Genomic DNA, 18112 nt, shown 5'->3' on the forward strand with positions numbered 1-18112 from the left:
TAATATTTATCAAGATGTGAACAAATCTTCAAGGAGCTGTTCAAACTAAGTTAGAAAATATTGGTTCATGAGATTGGAGCACCATACCATGCCATACACAGTGCTACATTCTTCTCAATGTAGACATGTGTCTCTTTAAGGACATAACGTTTGATTTAAGGTTGAGTGCATATTGGAAGAGTTCTTACATATGCTAATTATGAAACAAAATCTCTGAGCCAGGATAGATGTAATCCTCTATTATTGGGCATTGGGGGTGGGGATTAGTGAGTGCAGGGAAAGTGAGAAACTAAAATCCTCTACTCTGGATCTCACTTATGAGATTCCCTAATCAATGTGTCCAGAATCTGCAGGTCGAGAATTGGCATGTTCAGTCATGTGGAAACCCCGTATCAGAAACTTGTGACCTGAAGTAGACATCATTGTCAAATCAAGCAATAGTCAACCATGATTAGGAGGCACATTCTGAATAGAACATAATGCTATGAGAAAATAATGGAGAGCACTTCTAAGAATAGAATAAAATATCATTTATTGTCACAGTGTGATTAAGGAAACCGGTACACATTCTTTCAAATACTTGCTTCGGTTGTCTTAGTAAAGGTTTGTTGTGCAATTTGAAAATTTAAAAGTTTTGAAATGAGATACAAACAGGAACAAAGTACAATTTTCTTCTCCCTCAGTTGATGCCAAATGTGATGAGTTAATAGAGCAAGAGTACAGAATAGGGCAAGAAATCAGATTATTGGTATGGAATTAGAACTGGCACTGACTTCCACCATAAGTAGCAGGATCAAATCTTGGGGTTCAGCCATTGAGATGTCTATTTTGTATCTCATTTGCATTTCATTAACTACACAGCGCTCGATATCAGCTTCCTTTTCACATTTAACTTTTCTGCAGTTAAAAAACACACGCTTCAAAAACTCAAAAATAAAAACCATGTGGGTAGCTTTTTGAGTTGGGCTCTCCGATTTGAGTCTCAGTTTGTAGCTGTGCCAGTCGTCTGTCTTCTCTTTACATTACTTTACTTTAGATGTAGTTGCTACAACTTGCAGCTGCCCTCATTTCAAGGAACGTGAACCATTTGTTGGGCAATCTTACACAAGGTATGGATATATCACACTAAACTATTTATTAGAGCTTTAAATTTGGTTCCTTCCAACTGCCGTTCATTCCCTTTTGTAATAAATTCTTCATGATGAAACTGAATGCTGCCAGGGCTCAGGCATCCCTTTAATAACATCTTAATTCTTTTTCTCTGATTAGTTGCAACTAATCTAAGAAATGATGGCTGTGAGAAATCGAGCTATTCAAACTAGTGGTGCCTCAAAAGGAAGAAGCGTGCAAAAGAGCCAAAGAACAGCTTCTACATGCTCAACACAAACAGAAATAGCCATTTCCTGCTGCATAGCCTTGGCAGAGAGAAGCAGCAGGATGTGACTCACCAGTGAGATTGAAAGTTCTGGTGAGGAACTTATCAACATACTCCATTGCAGCTCTCCGCAATTAAGTCCCACCCAGTGAAGAATAAGACTGACAATATCTCAAGCTATACCCTCACCAATGCCAACTGTTGGATAAGGACTGTGTGACAGTCGGATCTCTGGATTATATATGCCTTTCTTTTGCAAGTAGGTCATTTCAGAAGAATTGGGAACCTCTCTAAGATTTCACAGTCCATTACGTGTATGTGCATTCAGATGTCACTAATGCAATATTTGCCAGAGCCCACCTATCCAAAATGTCCTTTCTTGACATGATCAGTCAAGCAGCAAGGGCACTAGGATTTGCATTGATCACTGGATTCCTGCAGTTTCAGGGTACAAATAATTGCATGAACGTCACTCAGTAGTCTATTACCAACTAGTAGCCATTGATTACAGAAGAGAATGCCATCCTTTAATATTAAACTTATTGTAACCATGACAGCCAGATTGTGGAAACGTGTACTAAATACCCAGGGAGCTGCCATGACTCAAGTACCGGAGTGATCGCATATATCAGATAATTTCCCATGTACGACCTGTAGAAGGATGGTTGGTGGATGATGAGAGAGATCAGCTTCAAACCTGCCTTGTGACTTTTTTTTTATATCAGAGTCCTCAGATGACCGCAAACCAAATGTACATTGTTGTTCACACTTAACCCAGGGTGATCATGACCCAGACCATGAGTCTCCTGGAGGTAAAGTTTCAATGCCTGGACCAGTCATGCTGTACATGTTGTATACCCCTGCAAGTCTCCTGCACTATAGTGGTGTTTTGTGTTCTCCACACCTTGAGTCACCAAAGGGGAGAATATGTAGCATGAAGACGAGATGCAGGAGAAGAATCCTCGGAGAATAAAAATGAGGGTGAGAATCCTGAAATGCACCAGAAGCAATATGGAAGAGAAAGAGGATAAAATGGGCTAGGGTGGAGATTAGAGCCACCAGCTTCCAGGATGGTTGTCCCTGTGGCATTCTGTTTATTGGGCCTTTGACTGCTGATGTTGTCCTTCCCAGATACAGACTTGCTGTCCTTGGCATAACCAACTGCAGGCATAGTAGTGTCACTGGTAGAAGGGAGGTGCAAGGGCATGTGAGTGTCTTGTGAAGAATCTTCCTGGGTGCCCATCTGTCACTACTTCTCCTCTTTGATATCTTTAGGCACCACCCTGTTTTTTTGAGTGGAAGGGGCATCAAATAAGGTGTGGGGCCAAGCATATTTCTAGCAATCACTGAGCTTTCTGTTGAATCTGGGTTTCCAAGGTGACCACTGCATTGTGCAAGGAGGCATCCAACGAGGCAAACTCATGGTGAAGCCATCACAATGGGGAGAACATGGAAGAGTTCCTCTGTCTTTCGTTCCAGATGATTGAGGGCTTTTGGCAGATCTGCCTGGTGGTCATCCTGCAGAGGAAAATGTCACTTGTGCTGACTACAAAGGTGTGTCTTTTGTATGGTGCTCAGCGGTGCCTGGTTTCTGGTAGTCTTCTAAACTTCAGAGACCTGAGGCATTCCTTCCTTAATCAACTGTGCAAGTATATCAGTGATATATTCACCTGAGCTGTATTGTCCCTGAGCTTAGTCTAGATAACAAACACTTGGAGGTGATTATCATGGTGAAGGGTGCAGGTGCCTTGCTGGTGTGTTCCCTGAGGGTTCACACATTGCATCCTCTGAGGTGGTGGTGTTGCTTCTTCTTGACTAATGATCCCTAGTGCCTACAAAAGAGAAAACAACAGATTTGTTGTAGATGAAGGCAGCCACTTTGGAAACCCAGATTCAGCATAATGCTCAACAGCTGCTAGAATAACATATGCAGAACAATGTGTTAGAGTGGTTGCTCATGTGAATGGCTTTGTGAGAATGAGATAACAGAGAACAGATGGATCCTTGTGGAGCATAGGAGATCTACTACTGACTACTATTCACCACTTCTGCCTGTCACTCTTTATTGGAGTCACAAAACTGACCATGCCGCAATCTTTTGCCAGGATTGATGAGTCTGCCAAGATGACCGCCATACCCAATCAGCTGGGAAGAGTTCTGACCTCTTGTTTTTTTTTTGATGCTCTCCATCAGCACCCAGGCAGTGCTTGGGGTGTATTTTGCTGTAAGCTAGAGTTTGCTGCCTTAGGATTTGCATTCAATTTTCAGGTGGCCATCACAGGCTGAGAGGGTGCTCTTGGCTGCATTAATTGGAATGGTATCCAGGTCAACTTTAAATATGGCACCAAGCCTTCATGACAGGAAGTGGGTGAGACTTCTGGTCTGCTCGCCACTCTGTTTGCTGAGTAACTTGCACAATCATTTGCTTGTGTAGGATCTGCTGGAAGGATAATCTGTCAACATCATTTACCCCAGACCATGCAGAGTTTCATACATCCAAAATGCATCATAATTTTAATATCAAATTGAAACATTCCATCTACATTGTTTAGGAGCTTGTTGGAAGGACAGATCATTTTAAGAAAAGAGGTAAGAGTAGGAGAAACAAATTGAGTACAAGGAGAAAATCAATACTCCATAGTCTGAATGCAGAACAAAATACAATTAATGTTTCTGGTTAATATTTTATCAATTCCTACTTTACTTACATTTCTAACTTTTTCCCATTCTGATGAAGGGTAACTGACCTGAAACTTCAAATCTGTTTCTTCCTACATAGATACTGTCAGATCAACTAGTCTGGACAGCATTTTCTATTTTTATTATGAATTTCCAGCATCAGCAATATTTTGTCTTGAGCAGCTATAGTTTTCTCCTTACTGTATAAGTACTGACAGATGGCTGGAAGGAGCAGCAAGAGTAGTAAACAAACAATGCAGTTCTGAATTCTGTATGAAAAAGTGTCAACCCACTGATTTGTTGCAAAGTCTTTATTAGCTAATGCTGTAATAGCATTCAATATGTATTGAAGATTGTAGTTTTGGAAGCAATCAGTCCACTAAATAGTGTTGCATATATTAGATAACACCCAGTTCATGGTTTTAGCCCAGTTCATGATTTTGCAGCATGGTGTATATTTCCAAGATCAGATGACAGGATGAAACAGCAAGCTGTGGTCAAGCCATTGAAGTGAGAAGTTTCAGGGGCCAAATAGGCTATTCATCCATGTTCTTGTGAGAGGGGATGGAACAACGTTGAGTGATTAGCTGAGTGTTGATATGCCTTGAGTAAGGTGATGTTGTAATGTGCTCAGTTGTCTATCTTCAAGGTGCAACCATCATTTGGATGGTAAGTTAGTTTTGTAGATACATAAATGGATGGAATGTTTTCATACTGTCATCTTATGAAATTTGATCTCAAGAAATATGGCCAGAAAAAAAAATTAATTGGACTTCCTGTTTACACTTGTCATTTGTACAAATCATTATTGCTGTCATAAAGAGGATGAGTGGATACTGCATAGGAAGTGAAGATGAAGAAACTGAGGCACAACTGATAACTTTTGTACATCAAAGATAGCAAGAAAATGGTTTTTGAAAGAGGATTTTAGTGTGATGTAGTTACATGAGGTTATTCCACTCATGGAACGGAGTATAGGAATTGAACAGCAATCTAATTTAAGGGAACTCAAGGTTAGTGTTGGGATGTAATACTGAAAAAGATTTTCTAAGGAAAAGGATCTCCTTATCAATTTGACTAGACATTGTGAGCCTGTGAGATTTGAAAGTATGGGTAAGGAATCATGAGGCTCTGTTTTCTTACTCTAACTCTCCTGCACAATCTTGCTGAGTAACTCCAGTTTTTGAAGCACAGCAGTGGAAGATTATTTGACAGCATTTTAAATATATGAATTGTATGAACTATGTTTTTGTTCAATTTTTTTGCTTTTTTGTAGCATGGAATGACTCCTTTAATGCATGCTGCATATAAAGGCAAGGCTGAAATGTGCAAACTGCTCTTGCAACATGGCGCAGATGTGAATTGTAACGAACATGAGCACGGTTATACAGCCCTTATGTTTGCTGGACTTTCAGGTAACCTCTTTGTTTTATGCTGCAGTGTTACATTGATAGAACCCTTGTTGTCTGGTGAACGGATTGACTTAAAACAGGTGTTAGTTCAGCAAACTTTTTTTTTTCAAACCAGAACCTTATAAATCAGAACTCGTAATAAAACTAGCAAAAAGTATATTCCAGAATTTTACTGTATCTGTATGATGTCTAACTAGTCAGTTGAGGGTGAGTGAGAAGGCTGTTTTGCAAGAAGTGTTATTTATGACAAATTGCATTAAGTGATTCTTGCTGTAAATATTTTAACAATGATGTGTATAGCCCACTGAATTATGTTTCTATTACTTAGTGTGTGATTTTACATTGTTTACGTAGACCTCTTGAACAACCAGAATATTTAATCAACCAGCACACTCCTGGCCTTATAAGTGCCAGTTAATAAAACGCTTGCTGTATTCTCTTCCCTCTGCATAGCATAAATTAAAATGTTTAAACAGTACTGTCTAAGTCGTGGAATCAGCAAAAATGAAATGGAAAGTGGGGAGTAGAGGGTTTCTCAGATGAACAGGAGTGGGGAATGACCTTTACAGATTACACCAACTCTTCTCCTTCATACCTGCTGAATTTCCTATTCCTTCCTCACCTGCACCTGCTTCAGGCTTCCACTCTTCCATTCCCTTGCATTCCCCTCACAGGTCATCTTGGAACCCTTCCATGAGTCTTCCCCTCCCCCCACTGTCTCCCAGGCCAGTGCTAGACCCAACCTCAGGCTTGAGAGAGCCCTACCATTGTGGAACCTGACTGTGGAGTCCTGAGCACTTCTCCCCCTCTTCCTCTCTTTTTTTTCATGGAGCAATGAATTTATAGAAACTACAGACAAAATCTGTTTTGTATGCTGGACCATTATGCTGTTGTACACCACTGAGTCATGGCATTTATCAAATAGTCTCTTGATGCAATATATTTTTCAAGTTTTAAGTTCCACATGTGAAAGAACTTCTTGACGTTATGGTAATTTTGTTAGCCAAGTACATCCATTCACCAGTAAAACAGGACAAGGCAATTTGACAATATTAATTAGCTCTCAATTTTTAAAGTGAAACTAAAAAGCAGAGCCACACAGACTGAAACATTAATCAAGATCCCTCAGAGTTAGAAGAATTATCATCCACATCATTCACTCTGTATTCTTTGAAGTCATTCCATCAAACCAATGGAAATCTAACTAAAACATGATCATAAAACTACTTTTGTGCATTTTCTTGCATTTGACCAGAGTGCACTGTCTGAACATAGATCAATCGCTTGTCTCTTCAGTAAAAATGAATAGGAGTAAGCCACTGAAATCCTCAACCCAAAAGAGAAAATGCTGGAAAATCTCAGCAGGTCTGGCAGCATCTGTAAGGAGAAAAAAGAGCTGACGTTTCGAGTCTAACTGACCCTTTGTCAAAGCTCCAAAGGGTCGGTTAGACTCCAAATGTCAGCTCTTTTCTCTCCTTACAGATGCTGCCAGACTTGCTGAGATTTTCAAGCATTTTCTCTTTTGGTTTCAGATTCCAACATCTGCAGTAATTTGCTTTTATACTGAAATCCTCAAGTCTGTTTTGCCATTGTCAGTTTATTCAGTAATTATCTGAAATTGCAGTTTCTTTGCATCCAAAACCGTGTGGAGGGAGTCTTCTTGATTTCACTTCGAAATGAGCTTTTGATTTTTAAGATTTATGTTTGTTTGTTTCGTTCGTTCCTTTGGTCAGATTTTCCCACCAAAGAAAACGGTTTACCTACATGTACCCTGTCAAATCTCAGATGTCATATCAAATAGATTGATTAATTCACTTCAGTCTTCTACTCTTGAGGGAATATAGAGAGATTTTGTGACCTGTTTGTCTAAGCCCAGTTTATTTGGTATATCTGCAATGTGCTGCTTCCAAGCCCACTATATTTCTCCTTCGGTATTATGCCAACGATTTCTAAAATTTATTTTTCTTGGCATGTGGGCTATATTGGTTCGATCGGCATTTAATGCCCATCCCTCATTGTCTGTGAGAAGATGGTGATAAACCATTTAAACTGTGCAGTCTGTGTAATGTGGCTATATCCAGAATGCTGTTAGGAAGCTATTTTCAGGATTTTACCAAAGCAGTAACAATGCAGTAGTGATATTTCTAAGTTAAGGTGGTGTGTAACTTGAAGGGAAATTTATATGTGGTGACGTTCCAATGCGCTAGCTGCGCATATAGCTCTAGTGGGAGAGGTCATGTGCGTCAGTACTCAGAATGGGTCCTAGTCAAGCTTCAACATGTTTGCATTTCAATCTCAATGAGATAAAGGCAAATGTTCCATTAACCTTATGATCACCACTTGTACCTATGGTCTAGTTTTTAGTAATTGTACACAGACGCTCAAATCTATTTGATTTTCCACAGTTATTAATTTTTCACCATTTACACCATTCTGATTTTCTCTTCCATGAATCCAAATTCTATGTCCTCACGTTGTCCTAAATTAAAATTTAATTTGCCATAGGTTCACCCACCGGTGTTGTCTATCTTTTAGTAAATTCCTGTATCCAGTGATACAACTTTGTCAATTCATTACTTGAAATTGTTGATGTAACGGAAAGAGACCTATAAATATTTGCATTATAATAATATTTTTATTGCAACAATACTACTTTACATTCCCTATTATTTTGTCTTCCCTATGCATTCCGTCTTCTGCCAAATTCAACTTTATTCCTTTCATATCTCCCAAATCCTGTCTATTTATATATGGTGAAAAGCTGGTAAAGACATGGGAATGATCTGTGGCAGATGAAGCTCATCACACTCTCAAACTCTGGTAACAGTAGGGATCATAGTAATATTTTTCACCTCTCAAACCAATTACCACACCCTGTCACAAGATGAACACCAATTCCTTGTGCTTTTGTTTTTCCTAATAATTGCATGCTGAGGAGGGATCTCATAATAGCGAGTAAACAATTGGGATATATTAAAGTCTTCAGGTGATAATAAATGCCCTTGGCAATTTAGTACTTTTGTAATTTTTTAAAAAACAACTATGTATGTTTCATATTCATGTTTCATTCGAGGGCTGTTTTATTTGACTATAGGTAGTAAAGAGATAACCAGGATGATATTGGAAGCTGGAGCTGAAATAGACGTTGTAAACTCTGTAGGTCGAACTGCAGCACAGATGGCTGCCTTTGTCGGTAAGTTATTGGCATGTATAGTATTTAACTTCGGGCATATTTCTAATCTATCAAGTTTTAGAAAAAAACTGGTTAGTTTTTTTAAATGTACAATTTTCTCAATTCTGAAGTATATCTCAGGTGCCTGATCAGTTTTATTGACATTATCTGACTAAATGCTACAAAGTCCCAATCCAATAGCTCATGTACCAAGTATATGCTCCAGTAAAACCAGTTACTATTGAGAATCTCTGTGAGATTTCCTTTTGGAAAGCTTTTAAGTTTAAATTATATGAATGATTAGCAGTACAATCAAGTCACTTTGAAACCTTGCAGTCTATCCTTGGTCCTCCTTATTTATGAACATTTCAAATTGTGTTGCCACACGTTATAGACCACTGTAAATCCCAACTTTTATACATAACTTATTTTCCTGGAGATGTTGACAAATAAAAACCTGACTACCGCAGTGTTGTTATGGATATTTAGATTTTGAATGAAACTTGATCATGGACTTTACGACTTGAGATGTGGGCTTTTCCAAAGGATGGAGGCACAGTATCAATTCCAGTTCTGAAAGATGTAACATTGTTGTATTTACTTTTTATTAAAAAATGATGCAGTGATCATGTTTTACTGAAAAGTATTATTGATGTTTATACTTTTTTTTAGGTCAGCATGACTGCGTAACTATTATCAACAATTTCTTTTCACGTGAAAGACTGGATTGCTACACAAAACCACAAGGCCTTGACAAAGAACCGAAACTTCCAGTCAAATTAGCAGGGCCTTTGCACAAGATCATTATAACAACAAACCTTCACCCAGTTGCGGTTAGAAATCTTTGCTCATAATCCATGTGAAAGTTAGACCATGCTGCAGGTTTTATTTTAGATTTAAATAAAAAAGAAAATAAGTACTATCTTTGCCCCTTTTAAATTTCTGTTGATTTGCAAAATATTTCCAAGGTGGAAAGCTGGTGAGTGCCCATCCACAACATTTTTCTTTAAATAACCTTGAGGTTGTGTACAACATTTAACTTGCAACAACTTTGAATCCCTTTTAAATAATTTTTATTTCCTACACTGTTCAACATGACTGTGTGGTTAGACTTTGTGAGATTCGGGATTTGTCAGAACAAATTTAGGCTTATTTCATGGCATAGTACTAGATCATTCTCTTGTTTTACTTCAAAGTGATTTATTGACCATTCTTCAATCCGTTATGTTGCATTTTCTAAAAAGAATTCTGCAATGGTATAGGATGTAAAAATTCTTTTTAAAATTGTAATTTAGGTGTATTCTGTGTAACATTATAAATTTATATTTATTTATTTGTGGAAAACTTTAAGTAGACCAGTTTATTGCAATTTTAACTCTGGAACTGTATCATTTATTTCTGTTAAATTTGTTTTGTCTTGTACAAGGCCGATGTAGGTAATCATGTAAAGTAACAGTATTATCTGATATGGAAGATGTGTTGGCTACTTCATTATAGGGGGGTAGTTAATATTTGAAATAAATACTTTTATAAGATTGTGGGAGGATAATTTACTGGGGGGAAGTTAGGTAGAGCTCTGGCTTTTATGTTCACCAGTACATATAGTTCAGACTGAAAGACAGTTCTTATTAATTGTGAGATGAAATTTATATATAGAATGAGAAATCAGAGACAATAGCAAAGAAGCTTCTAGTTTGCATAAAAACCAAATAATTTTGTCAAGATTAGAGTGGTGCTGAAATGGCACAGCAGGTCAGGCAGCACCCTGCTCCTCAGATGCTGCCTGACCTGCTGTGCTTTTCCAGCACGACTCTAATCTTGACTCTAATCTCCAGTACCTGCAGGACCCGCTTCTGCCTAAATAATTTTTTCGATCCATTTGATTTTCCACTTTCTCAGACTTTTTTTTTGTCCTGATTTCTGATTTTAAATGGAAGAATAAATTTTCTTAAAATATATCACAGTGTAGTTAGGATTGATTTCAAATCCTGATCAGTTGACCAATGAATGGCTATCCTACACTTTCAAGATAACAACCTAGAATTGAAGATTTAAGCGCTTCTTGTATAACATTTTTATTGTTTGTGTTTCTATTTATTATCTGTGTTTCTCAAGATTGTGCTCATGGTTAAGGAAAATCCTTTACTGGCAGATGTTGAGGCATTGCGCAAGTGCTATAGAGTACTGGATCTTATCATTGAAAAATGTATGAAACAGAGAGAAATCAATGAAGTGCTGGCAATGAAGATGCACTACCTCAGTTACATCTTCCAGAAGTGTATCAGTTTCTTAAAGGAGCATGAAAATAAACTTGATGGGCTTGTGAAAAGGTAAAAGATTTGTTTTGAGGACAACAAGCATTTGTTTGGTAGCACAAGCGTTGAACATTGCTAAGGCACATTTTGCCAAAGCTATTGGTCTTCTACTCAGTAAGACAATTCAAAAGAAATACCAATTTGAAGAATACCAACATTTTTCTGTATGACTAAAGAGTGCTGATTGGTAGAGGCACCAGGTAATGAATGATCAGTTTGGTTTGGCCTGTGTTTGGTTAAATTTTAAACCGAAGTAGGTTGACTGATGGTCCACAGCAAAGTGTCTAGCACATAGTCAGCAATTCTTGCTCGTACATTATTAATGTGGCTTTTCCCTTTAAATTTTTATTTTTGCACATTGTCCTGAGGAGTAATAAAGTGTTTTTTTTCAATAAAACTCAAAAAGAAAGTCTCTTGCCCAGTGTGTAATGCATTAGAAATGACCTAATGTATAATTGAGTAGATTTTAATTTCAATATATCTACCCTTAGGGGCAACATGGTGGCAGCACAGTAGTTAGCACTGCTGCCTCACATCGCCAGGGACCCAGGTTCGATTCCAGCCTTTGGTGATTCTGTGTAGTATGCACATTCTCCCTGTGTTTGTGTGGGTTTCCTTCGGGTGCTCCAGTTTCCTCCCACAATCTAAAGATGTGCAGCTTAGGTGAATTGGCCGTGCTAAATTGCCCATGGTATTCAGGGATGTATAGGTTAGGTGCAGGAGTCGGGGGTAAATGTAGGGAAATGGGTCTGGGTGGGATTCCCTTCGGAGGGTCGTTGTGGACTTAGTGGACTGAAGGTCTTGTTTCCACACAGGGATTCTAATTCAAATTTAGAATGTAGTACAGAGATTCCTGCAGCGTTGGCTTCCAAGCAAGGAACACCGAACCTGTTTGGCAATTTATGTTTGATTTGTAGTACCTCTGTTTCTATTTCCTGCAGTTTAATTATAATCCAATAGTATCATGATTTTAAAAAAATGTACAGTATGCCTAAATGTATATTTTTCATTCTGTTTTGAAACTGCATGATGTAGCATAGAAATATGAAAGACACATGGCATTGAAAGATTATATTGCAGTGTACTTAGGGTTGATGTCAAATCCTGATCAATTGGCCAAAACACTGGCTATTCTTCACTTGCAAAATGACAACCTAGAATTTAAGATTCAAGAGTTTCTTGTATATCATTTTTTATTATTTGTGTTTCTATTTCTTATCTGTGTTTCCCCATCATGTAGTCAAAGATGCAGACCTTTGATACTCTGGACTGGTTGTTCTGCAATTTGTGGATAATTAGTGAAATGCTAGTTGTAAATCTCTTTAGATCTTTCACTGATATAATGTTGGCTTGTAAAAACTGTTTGTGGAATTTATATAAACTTTAAAAGCATAATCGCTCGTTATGGCAACTGTATACTCAGCAATAAACAGTGTTTAAGAGTTTTATGATGGACTGAATTAAGTTCTCTTGTCCCTTTTATTATTTTGTGCAGCTTATTAAAAGGACGTGATACAGATGGTTTTCCATATTACCAAGAAAAATTTATAAGAGAATGTATCCGAAAGTTTCCATGGTGCGAAGCTACACTTCTGCAGCAGCTTGTCAGAACCATTGCTCCTGTTGAAATAGTAAGTTATGTTGACATTGTTGAATCATATTGCTGAACAATATTTTATATAAATATTATATTATGTTCTCAGATGTTTTTTTAAAATAATATCAGTGACGTGTTGATATATGATGATCATTATTCGTGTGCAACTGGTTAACTGATTTGTTGATGGACTGTTCAACTGTGGTGGATCAGGAAAGTTGACATAGAATGCCATCCAATCTACATATTTTATATTTCCAGCAAGGCTTGTTGAATTGCAGATAACCCCAAATAATGAAAGCTGTTTCACTGAAGAATAGTGAACCAAGCTTATACTTGTGATCTAGAACCACCTGTTCTCGAATAGTTTTGTTCCACAGAGGAACATGCTTTCAATTGATTGTTATGGATTCATCAATGATTTATCCTCCATTTTAGCTTTTATTCTTTAATTATGAGTTTGAAACTGTTTTCTTGTGGCTTGATTTTTGTGGTCTGTCTTCAAGCAATACCACTGTCAATTGGTTTCTAGGAAAGCTACCCACGGCAATCTCCACAGCACTGAATTTTAACTCCCACTTTTTTAAAATTAAATTAAATCTGATATGTAGTTAAAATCCAGTTATGTGAAATTAAATTCATCCTTGCAGGTTCTCAGTTTTTTTTTAAGATTTCCTACAGTGTGGAAACAGGCCCTCCGGCTCAACAAGTCCACACCGACCCTCCGAAGAGCGACCCTCCGAAGAGCAACCCACCCAAACCTATTCCCCTATATTTACCCCTTCACGTAACAACACTATGGGCAATTTAGCATGGCCAATTCACCACTTAACCTGCACTGAACCTGCTGCCCATTGTTGTCAGGTTCTGTGGCAGAATGCAGAAAACTTTGACATTTTTGCCATTATTACCACAAGGTCTGGACCAATGCAGCTCTCCCGACTGCAAAAATAACCCAGTGAACCTCATCTGGATTTGTTTTTTTGACCTACTGATTTACTTTTATTTTCATTTAGCTCCGTGTTAAATAAATGCTTTTTCAAGGTTCTGAATTTTGTTTAAAAATTGTTTGTTTGCAATCTGCAGTTTTGTAATATGCTGAATTTCTATCAACATCACATTCACACTCTGTAGACTCCAGTTCAAATGAATTCATATTTTTTCATAATGAATGTCAAATTAAAAATCAAGTATTCATATGCCCTAATAATTCAGAAAATTCAGAACATGTAGGTTTAAGATTGGACTTTAGTGGAAGAAATGTTTGCACGTTAATAAAGAAATGCTGGAAATGCTCAGTAGATCAGGAAGCATCTATGGAAAGTTAATATATCCAGTCATAGACCTAAAACACTGGGGATAAAACTGTCTTTAAAAAAATTCATTGTTTTCATATGTGGTCATTGAAACTTATTTCTTTTCCTTTACTGTTTTCTTTCCCCCAAACTCTAACCATCCATCTGTGCAAACAAAACCAGGGCAATGATCCAACAGCTTTATCTGTATTGACCCAGACCATAACTGGCCAAATTGGCTTCATGGACGCTGAGTTTTGTACTGCTTGTGGTAAAAAAGAGGCAGATAAAAGGTGCTCAATCTGTAAAACGGTAAGAATGTTTGGATTGGATTTATCTTTAAGTTAATACAAGAAATTTGCTTACAGATAAGGATATATTAATATGGTTAATAATCCCTGCTATTGTTTAAATTTTTGGCTGAAATTTGTTTTTTGTATTATGGTCAAAGCAATGAGTAACATAGAATTGCATGCAATTAACCTGCTGACCTAACTGTCCTTTAATGACAACCTTCTCTGTTTATGAGATCTCAGGTGATATATTGCAACCAAAACTGTCAGAAGATGCACTGGTTCACTCACAAAAAGGTGTGTAAAAAACTGAAAGAGTCAAGAGAGAAACATGAAGCCAAAGAAAAATCGAAGCAGAAAGGTTAGTTTTTATGCAAGTTTTTGACGGTAGATGGCTCAATGTAAAGCCTTTGTTTTTGCATTGTACTTTTTTTTTTGTTTGCTTTTGCTTTCTCGAGGTGCCCTGGGCTTCTAGTGCTGCAATGAGACTGACTGCTGCAGGCCATACTCGATCTTGAATTGCATTTTTAGGGTAGAATATCTAAACTTCACTGTGCTTAGCCAAATGTTGTAAAATGAATTATGATAACATTTTTTCAATGCATTATTTCTGATGGTTTTACTTCTATTTCATCAGTCCTAGTCAGGGGTATATCGATTGTAACAAGTTAATGTAAGATCGACATTCTTGTAACTTGCATTTGGTTTTCAGTTAGTGAATTCAATCTAACTATGTTTTAAGCAAATGTACTTACTTCTATTGTTTTATGGCAGGAAAACAAAACACTTCTGAAACCAGTGTAGGTGAAGCTGAAACTGTCCCAGAATCTAAAGAGTACAGCAGCACTATACAGCCATCCTCCAAAGATGGTTCAGATTCTGGGGACATTGGTACAGGGATGATAGCAGAAGCTGAAACTCCACAGGAAGACCTTGCCACAGAAAAACAGTCCAGCCATCCTGTTGCAACATGCACAGCTGAAGAATAAAGTAGATGTAATATAGCTCTGATGTTCCTCCAGTTTTTAGTGTACGACCCATAAACCAATCTACATCCAGCAACAAGGTAATTGCTCCTGCCATACAGTGAAATCCAAGGCACTGCATTCTGTTTATTGTGCACTAAATTCGTTTCATGCTTTGATCCTTGCCTGCACTAAAGTAACACAAGGTAAGGAAGCAAAGCAACCATAAGAAATAAAAACATGAGTAGGCTGTTTGGCCATCATGGCTGATCTTCTATTCAATGGAATCATGGCTGATCTAGCACTTGTCATGTCCACTTTTCTCAGTTTCCCTGTAACCCTTGATTCCTCTACTGATAAAGAATCTGTTTATCTCAGCCTTAATATACACAAGGACACTCTTTATAGAGTGGATAGGACTTGATATCTCCTCTGCTTTATCTGTTAATTGCAACGCGAAAAAGTGGGCTGTTCCCTGCTTAAAATAGCTACATGATTGGACCTAAAATTCATTCAATCAATCCACATAAATTTGCAAAAATAATTCAAAATATACATTTTTAAGATTTAGCGAAAATAGTGGTGTATGATTTGCTTTACCATGATCACACAGCTAAGATCAAAATAAAACAAACCACCTTCACCTGAAAAAGAACATTAAACATTCCCAGGAGTGTCATTTGAGGGAAAATATCAGTTAAGCATTTTTGCTTGATTGTGAATGTTGTTTGCGTGAGATTTGTATTTTTGTGAATCTAACCCTTTTTTTTCACATCTAATGTATACTTAAGATTAACATAGACTCTGGAACTAAGTTCAAATGGATGCAATTGCATATTAACAGTAAATTTTGATTTTTTTTGTTGCTTCCACACTAATTCTCCACCCTCTCCTTGTCGCCATCAATTAAGCCCAAAAATAAAGCTACACCCTTAACTGATAAATTACTTATGATTATATCAAGGATATAAACTTGTTTTCTACCCTCACAACTGGGAAATTATCTCTATCCAAAGACTGCAGCCAGAAATTGTGAAGCAATTATTGCAGAAACTAATTTAATATGACCCAATTAAATATTTATTTGTAAAACAATTATACACCATTAAGTTTGTTTTTAAAATGACAAAATTGATTAACGTTTGCTAAGAGGGAATATGGTATAACTTCACATCTACCGGATACATGATATAGGGATATATTGCTCAAACTTGCTTTTCCACTCTTGGAAAATATATGACTCCAAACAAGAAAAAAGATTCCTTCCTTTTTAAGTATGACCACTTGAAGTGAACATCTCTAAAAGTTCTCTTTGGCCTTACCTTGAATTGAAACATGACAAAACTGTCCAAAAATGCATAGTTTCAATTTGTTATCTCCTTGTAGATAATATCCAAATAAAAATAGTATTTTGTTGAAGTTTTCCTGAACACACTGACATTCATGGACCAGGTAATAGAGCAATGGTATAATGCAAAAGTTTTTTTTTTTAAAAATCATATAATTTACAATGCATTATAGTTTTATTTCTATGTTTGGTGTTTTCAAAATAATCCTTGCTGCATTAACTGGAAAATTATAAATACCATTTTTAGGTAGATTGTTTATGACTATCCTGTTGCTTTGAAGTGTTTGAATATACTGTGATCTGATTTAAAATGTATCCTAAATCCTACCTGACCATTTTACTTATTCTTTACACCACACTAGTGCTTCTTTTGAGAAAGGCAATTGGAATGTACTGTATTTGTGATTTAGCCTTCCAAACATGTACTACTAGTGTAATTTGTATATTTTGTGTTTCACATTAGGATAGTTCACAAAAGTCTGTGCATTTGGTTTATTACACCATTTTGTAACACTTGACTTGTCATTTAAAATCTCTTGCAACTGTGCGTTGAAACATTTTAGTGTACTTTTCATGGGAGTTAGTCAAACAAGATGAGAATTCTAATGATGTTGCAATTTTTTTAGCAATTTGACTGCCAATCTTTAAATTTAAACTTTGCGGCCTTGTTATGGTTCGAGATTCTCATAAAATGTATTCATTTGTTTTATTTCACCAAATATATTTTTGTGCACTAAGTTTCACTTGTATCAATACTAGAAAATACTTGAGAACAAATGAATGTGTTTCTTTTTTAAAAAATAAAGTTTCATGTAAATGATATTTACTGCCTTTGTTTTATTTGGTAAAAGTATAGCAAAAGTTTTTTTTTTGTTGGATATATAACAAACTGATTCCAAACTGAATCATAAAATATTGCAGCATGTAATGTCTCTGTAGGCTCTTTGAAAGATACACGGTTGGTTCCATTTGCTTACTCTTTTCCTATAATACTGCAAATCTTCCCCCTTTAAGTTTTATGCAGTTCCATTTTTGATGTCTTTTCATAAATTTTCAGTCAATACATTTAAAAATTTAGTACAAGCAAGCTGCTGTAAGATGGCTGCTGTAAATCATGTGGCATTTAGCATTTGGATCACTGCCAGTATCAAGTGTGCAGTGAATGTCTAATTAAATACAGATCTAGGTATTAACATCTCTAGGGTGTAACTGATTGGTCCAGGGGACTTACTGGCCTTTAGCCCATCCGTTTCCTGAGTACATTCTCTTGTGATGGTTATTGTCTTTATTTCCTTCCACCTTTTTTTTGCCCCTCCATTATTTTGTATTTTTGGAATGCTTTAATGTGTTCTATCTTGAAAACTCTTGTAAACTATTCTACTGTTTCCCAGTTCCCCATGATTATTTCGCCAAACTTATTTAAATGGAGAGTCTTCAACAAAAAAATTGTGTTGTGTAGAGGGATCTGATTGATTTTTTTTAAAAGGTTGCATACAGGTACAAAAGTCATTAAGGCAAATGAAATTTTGGCCTTTATTGCTAGATGGAGATTAAAAAGATTTGTTACAGCTGTACAGGTTGTTGGTGTGACTGAACCAGGAGATGCCTGTTCAGTTTCAGTACCCATTCTTAAAAAAGGGAAAAAATGTAAAGCTGCCATA

General features: G+C 36.8%; 1 protein-coding gene across 4 annotated transcripts in view; it reads left to right on the forward strand.

Moving 5' to 3' along the window:
* ankmy2a (ankyrin repeat and MYND domain containing 2a) overlaps nucleotides 1–17273 on the forward strand; it is a 36696-nt gene extending 19423 nt beyond the window's left edge. For 2 of the 4 annotated variants that reach the window (XM_060825426.1, XM_060825427.1), the window contains 8 exons: nucleotides 5331–5469; nucleotides 8561–8659; nucleotides 9311–9471; nucleotides 10754–10968; nucleotides 12449–12584; nucleotides 14029–14157; nucleotides 14382–14499; nucleotides 14913–17273. In XM_060825426.1, coding sequence (XP_060681409.1) covers nucleotides 5331–5469; nucleotides 8561–8659; nucleotides 9311–9471; nucleotides 10754–10968; nucleotides 12449–12584; nucleotides 14029–14157; nucleotides 14382–14499; nucleotides 14913–15127 — 1212 coding nt within the window. In that variant the 3' untranslated portion in view covers nucleotides 15128–17273. Of the gene's footprint in view, nucleotides 1–5330; nucleotides 5470–8560; nucleotides 8660–9310; nucleotides 9472–10753; nucleotides 10969–12448; nucleotides 12585–14028; nucleotides 14158–14374; nucleotides 14501–14912 lie in introns of those variants that run through there. The other 2 variants (XR_009644733.1, XM_060825428.1) reach the window with 2 other exon arrangements.
* Nucleotides 17274–18112: the final 839 nt, after the last annotated feature.

Source organism: Hemiscyllium ocellatum, chromosome 5, assembly GCF_020745735.1.
Source record: "Hemiscyllium ocellatum isolate sHemOce1 chromosome 5, sHemOce1.pat.X.cur, whole genome shotgun sequence".
NCBI lineage: Eukaryota > Metazoa > Chordata > Chondrichthyes > Orectolobiformes > Hemiscylliidae > Hemiscyllium > Hemiscyllium ocellatum.